The sequence below is a fragment of the Oncorhynchus masou genome, chromosome 3, assembly GCF_036934945.1.
Source record: "Oncorhynchus masou masou isolate Uvic2021 chromosome 3, UVic_Omas_1.1, whole genome shotgun sequence".
NCBI lineage: Eukaryota > Metazoa > Chordata > Actinopteri > Salmoniformes > Salmonidae > Oncorhynchus > Oncorhynchus masou.
In genome coordinates this window covers 27825671-27831342 of record NC_088214.1, presented here as the reverse complement: position 1 = coordinate 27831342, position 5672 = coordinate 27825671, and the positions used below count along the sequence as shown (strand labels likewise).

The window sequence follows — 5672 nt, the reverse complement described above, 5'->3', positions numbered from 1 at the left end:
AGTGGTATAACCAAGGGAAATACCTTAATCATTTGATCATCACCATTAGCATCATCTCCACTATTCATGCCAACACCTTGTTATTTCATAAAGAGCTATACACACTTCTGTGAGAGAGAAAAAAAATCATAAAAGTGTAACTCTTGTAGGCGACAGAGTTAAAATACAGAAGAGTTTATCCGAGGTTCAATAGGCTGTGCCGTTGTGTAAGGGATTTCCTAAATCCTCCTGAAGCAAGAAGCTAAACCTGCTTTAGCTTATCCAGCTGGCCGACTGATTTGAGTAGCCTGTCAACAAAACACCTCAGGCACAGTATTTCTGTGCGTGTTTTGCAATTGTGACCCTTTTCATAATTGACCAATCTGACGTTAGGTGGCAGTACTGTCGCTTTCGTAGACATCCTTCTGAAATCTGCTGTATGAGTTATAAAATGTCAACTTCTAGGAGCAAATAATTCACACCAACTATTTGGATAGCTTCATCAGAGTGAATATTTACTTCATATAATGTAAAGTGATAAAAATGCATTTAACTCGTCATATTTTTGCAGCGTTTAGGGATGGCCACAACATGGCAGAAAATCCAACTGTTCTACCAAGGGGTGCTAGATAATGGAGGTAACTGTGCCCAGCTTCTAAAACCAGACAGTGCTGACTGAAGTTACCAGTACAAGACCAACATATGTGAATCATTGCTTCACCAATCCATTTTCTTATCCTATAGTAATGCTGTCTCTGTGTGCTTTCAGACAAAAGAACTGACAGCTGGTTGCTGGTGTACTCACCTGTGCCAATCACTTGCATCTTCCTGTGCTACCTGCTCCTCATATGGGTGGGCCCCAAGCTGATGGCTCAGAGACAGCCAGTCAACCTCAAGCCTGTGCTCATCATGTACAACTTTGCTATGGTCTGCCTGTCTGCCTATATGTTCTATGAGGTATGGAAACAGTGGAAAGCATGGATAGCTTGTAGCTATTTTACTCACATTGTATGTGCTTTTACACAGTACAGTACCTATCTATATCCTTGTTATATAGTGTATGTGTAAATAAGTGATGATGAGTAGCTATTTCTCTACCTGTAAGCATATAGTATTTTAATGCATTTTACTCTCTCCTCAGTTCACAGCGTCATCCTGGTTGGCAAACTATAGTATATTATGTCAGCCAGTGGACTACAACACCAGCCCACTGGCAATGCGGGTAACTCATATCCACTGCAATGCTTTGCAATTGCCTTAATATACATATACTGTGTGTAAATGATTTCTAATCTTAACCTACTGCTGAAATGTATATTCTATGTGTTCTGAATAGATGGCCAAGGTCTGCTGGTGGTTCTACTTCTCCAAAGTCATCGAGCTCAGTGATACTGTAAGTACACTTCAGGGATTCTACTATCCCAGGTTGAAGCAAAAACGGTGTGCTCTTATTACATCTCTTCTATCAAGACATCTTTAATGTGCTGTCTTCTGTCCATATAGCTAATTGTGTTTTTGTCATATTCTTGTATATCTGTCAGGTTTGATAAATAAATGAAATATGACACGTCTCTTCCAGCTTTTCTTCATCCTGAGGAAGAAGAACAGTCAGCTGACGTTCCTGCATGTCTACCACCACGGCACCATGATCTTCAACTGGTGGGCTGGGGTCAAATACGTGGCAGGAGGCCAGTGTAAGGGTTGTCACATTACTACAGCCGAGACGGTGATTCATTGACCCAGACAATTATGTCCTATATGGAACCGTATGGCACTGCACAATCTATTTCTTGTGTCTGCCTCCTGCTCAGTATTGGTTGAAATAATGATTAGGCTATTCATACAGGACTTGTTCTGTAGGAGACAGACAGTACACACACCCACACATTGAAATGCACCTGACATTTCAATGACTCTGGAACACATGCCGTGATACCTACAGTGTCCTGGGAACTGTTCCACACCCCGGGTATTTGAAAAAGACATTTGCAGTGGTCAAAGGACTGATCAAAATAGACCAGCTAGGAACAGAACGGCAGGATTAAGACAAGTTTTTGGCACTAAGATGCTGTATAATTTGTTTAAAACGGCGGTGAGTTTGCAGAAAACAGCTGGCGAAGCATCTTAGTGCAGCATTTGCCCTCCTTTAGGTTTAAAGATAGTCAACACAGCCTGGCTATTTATTTTCACATTGCATGTACTTAGATGGGCAGATAGTTAGTTACGCCTTGAGATAAAATAAAGGATGAATCAAAGCCTTGTCATTCAATTAAAGAACCCAGCTTTAGAAACAAATTATAAACAACTGACCTTGTAATAAATGAAGAACTGCTGTAAACGGATAAGTAAATGAATCGCCCATTCTCTGTGTACTGTGTGTTCTCCTCCCTCCAGCCTTCCTTATAGGCCTTATCAACTCATTGGTGCACGTGGTGATGTATCTATACTATGGGCTGGCAGCGCTGGGGCCTCACATGCAGCAGTATCTGTGGTGGAAGCGCTACCTCACTTCCCTGCAGCTGGTGAGTAGAGTGGCCTTGATGCAGAGCCTCTGCTACAGTATGGCCTCCAAAATAGCACCCATACAGTACATTCACTAGAGTCGAGATAATACAAATGTACATGTACTTTATATCCTGTAGGGGATTTACATTTTTACATTTAAGTCATTTAGCAGACGCTCTTATCCAGAGCGACTTACAAATTGGGATTTTACCCTAAGAACCTCAAAGTGCTTTAAAACCCATTTAATGTTAAGTCCCCTATATTACCGGTTCTGGGCTGGTTCTGACTGACATGTTGGTATGCAAAGCACTATGTGAACTTCACATTGTCCAGTGCCTTATATTGGCAGAAAGCCCCATCCGTCTTGTCTCCACTACCACTCTGTCAGCAGACTTGACTTGAAGTATATGTTTTCATACCCCACATTAGCATAGGGAGTGACATGTCACAGTTTCTGGCTTATCCAGACAATAATATATTTGCTCTCCCTCTGAGCAACTGAGACAACATATTAAAGGGGAGAGTCTAGCGATTTCAGGTATTGTGGTTTCATCTCACTGTGATATTCTGAGCCGGATTTAGAACTCTCATCATGAAAACATTGTAAATTATTTCATAGAATTGAAACACGACCACTTTCTTTTGGTCACTGAGGGACAACATCACTTTGTGTGTAAAGCTGAAGTTGTAACGAGTCTGCAACAATTCGAATGGCGTTGCTCAGAGGAGGCTTGGCAGAAAATGCTTTGTCTTCAGTTACAGTGGGGCAAAAAAGTGTTTCGTCAGCCACCAATTGTGCAAGTTCTCCCACTTAAGAAGAGGAGAGAGGCCTGTAATTTTCATCATAGGTACACTTCAACTATGAAAATCCAGAAAATCACATTGTAGAATTTTTTATGAATTTATTTGCAAATTATGGTGGAAAATAAGTACATTTGTAATATTTACTTGAGCTTGTGTCCTCGAAAGTAAGTACACTTCAGCAATGTATAACTATGTTTAACCAGACTTTCCTAGAACTATGCAGCAATTAACTAGTTATTGTTTATGGCCATCTCATAAAAAAATAATTACTTTTGGGTATGTCTATTTCGGCAGAAATCTACATTTTGCATTATCAGCTGGAATCCTTAATTGAAACAATAACAAAGCTGTCTTCCCACCTGTGTTTTTGTGAAAAGTTGAGGGATGGGCCTGGAGAACAGGAACCACTCTCATATTCAAAGCAAGAGCTATGTATGCAAAATGATAGTTTTAGCCATGTTTTGAGATCATCACTGACCTTATTAACCCTGAAGCCTTACTGTAAGACCCCCGCTAATAACTGTTGTGTGAAGACAATAGGATCATACTGCATGTACAGTATGAAGCTGCATCAGTGCTGAATACGTGCATTATTTTATGGGCTCTACAACTATGTACTTTCAATGTGGTCACACTAGAAGCCCACAACTGAGCTTTCTTCTTATTGACGCTGGTTATGTTGACCCTGTGTGACCCCAGCTCCAGTTCTTCATAGTGACCATCCACACCAGCTACAACCTGTTCACTGACTGCGACTTCCCAGACTCCATGAATGCTGTGGTGTTTGCCTACTCCCTCAGCCTCATCGTACTCTTCAGAAACTTCTACTATCAGAGCTACCTCACCAAGAAGAGCAAACAGACATGAGACACGGATGTAGAGGCAATTATTACTTTTATTAAATTGATCATGTATGTTTTTTAAATATTTATTGACCCTTCACGTTTAAGTAAAGCAGGTCTCTATCCGCTGGACATAAGCTTCTGTTTGTTTCTGTTCCAGTCTCTCCTCCAACCATTAGGGTAACACACACACACACTCAGAGAGAGCTAGCCCTCTCCCATTCCCTCCCATCCCCCCTTAGGTCATTAGGGATGAAGTCCCAGCCACGCTCTGGCGACTCTGCCAAATTGAAATAAACCTGAGCAGGCCTCCTACTCTTCACTCCACTTATTTATCTAATCTCTTTCTGTGACACTTCATTTGTCTTTGGAGTCATTGGCTGAGAGGTTAGCCAATCGCAAGTCAGCTGGCAGTCTAAAACCGCACCCTGTGCCCCTCCTACTCTCTCCCTCTCTGACTCTGTTCTGTGAGTCCCAATAACTCAACTCGGTGAACCGAACAAGTGTGCTCGCATACTCCCTTAGAAGACTTTTGCTTGAAAAGAAAAAAAAGTGGCAATAGTACTGTTTGTCCACCTTGAGATGCCGTAGCCAGTATACACTTCCTCAAATTAAAAATTAAAAAAAGATAACTCAAAAAATCTGTCATTCATTTAGACGTTTTTCCTTTAGAAGTCACTAAGATGTTTGGTGCAGTATTTGTCAAGTGAACTATTTTTTGCATGAAAACAAGTAATCTATCATTGTGAATGACAACAAACACTTGAAGAATCCCTACTGTTGACCAATGAGGAGTAGACTTCAGCTACCGAAATTCTGCTTGCCTCAATAATTTTTTTTGTTCTTATGAACAGCCAAAGAACCCTTGCTAAAGAACAAAACAAACAAAAACGTCACAAAATGTCTTTATAATGTATGCACAAACTGTTTGCACAAACTGTTTCGGATGGAAAGCCTGCAGACGCCTTTAGCTGATCCTGTTTCCAATGTCTATTTGAACCATTCAAGTGAGGATAACTCTGAGGGGGTTTCCATCTTATGTCACTACTTTATGACTTGTGAACAGTAAAGCCTAATTTCATTACTGAAACTGATAAGCCTGTTTCCCTTCCTTCTTTGAAAGTCCTTAAAGTTGAGTGACAATAAGTGTCTGTCCGTATAGTGTCACCATTGACTGACTGTTCTAGTTTTCCATCCTGGGTGTGTAACTCTCGCTATTCATGGGTTCTGGAAAATGACGTAGCTTGTATTGCAGTGCATGTGCTCAGTCTGTTGTGTTGCATTGCATGACAGCTGTCTTTAAAAAAAGCAGTTCAACAACAATCACTAAGAGTTCAGTCATGCAGGCACTGTGACGTCTTTGTGTCTCTTGTCATGACCAAGGACTGAGGGGCTTTGTGGCCCCATATAAAGTAGCCGGTTTGAAATGTCTCTGGTACACACTTAGCCAGCAGCATACCACCCTGTATCCCACTGCTGGCTTGGTTCTGAAGCTAAGCAGGGTTGGTCCTGATTGGTCCTTAGATGGGAGACCAGATGCTG

At 41.3% G+C, this 5672-nt stretch overlaps 1 protein-coding gene across 1 annotated transcript; it reads left to right on the top strand.

Moving 5' to 3' along the window:
- Window positions 1-556: 556 nt before the first annotated feature.
- On the top strand, window positions 557-4268 carry elovl8a (ELOVL fatty acid elongase 8a). Its single transcript, XM_064927980.1, has 7 exons — window positions 557-617; window positions 749-936; window positions 1121-1201; window positions 1316-1372; window positions 1559-1673; window positions 2374-2501; window positions 3988-4268. The coding sequence occupies exons 1-7, from the start codon at window positions 560-562 to the stop codon at window positions 4153-4155; spliced, it is 795 nt and encodes a 264-aa protein (XP_064784052.1). The 5' UTR covers window positions 557-559; the 3' UTR covers window positions 4156-4268.
- Window positions 4269-5672: the final 1404 nt, after the last annotated feature.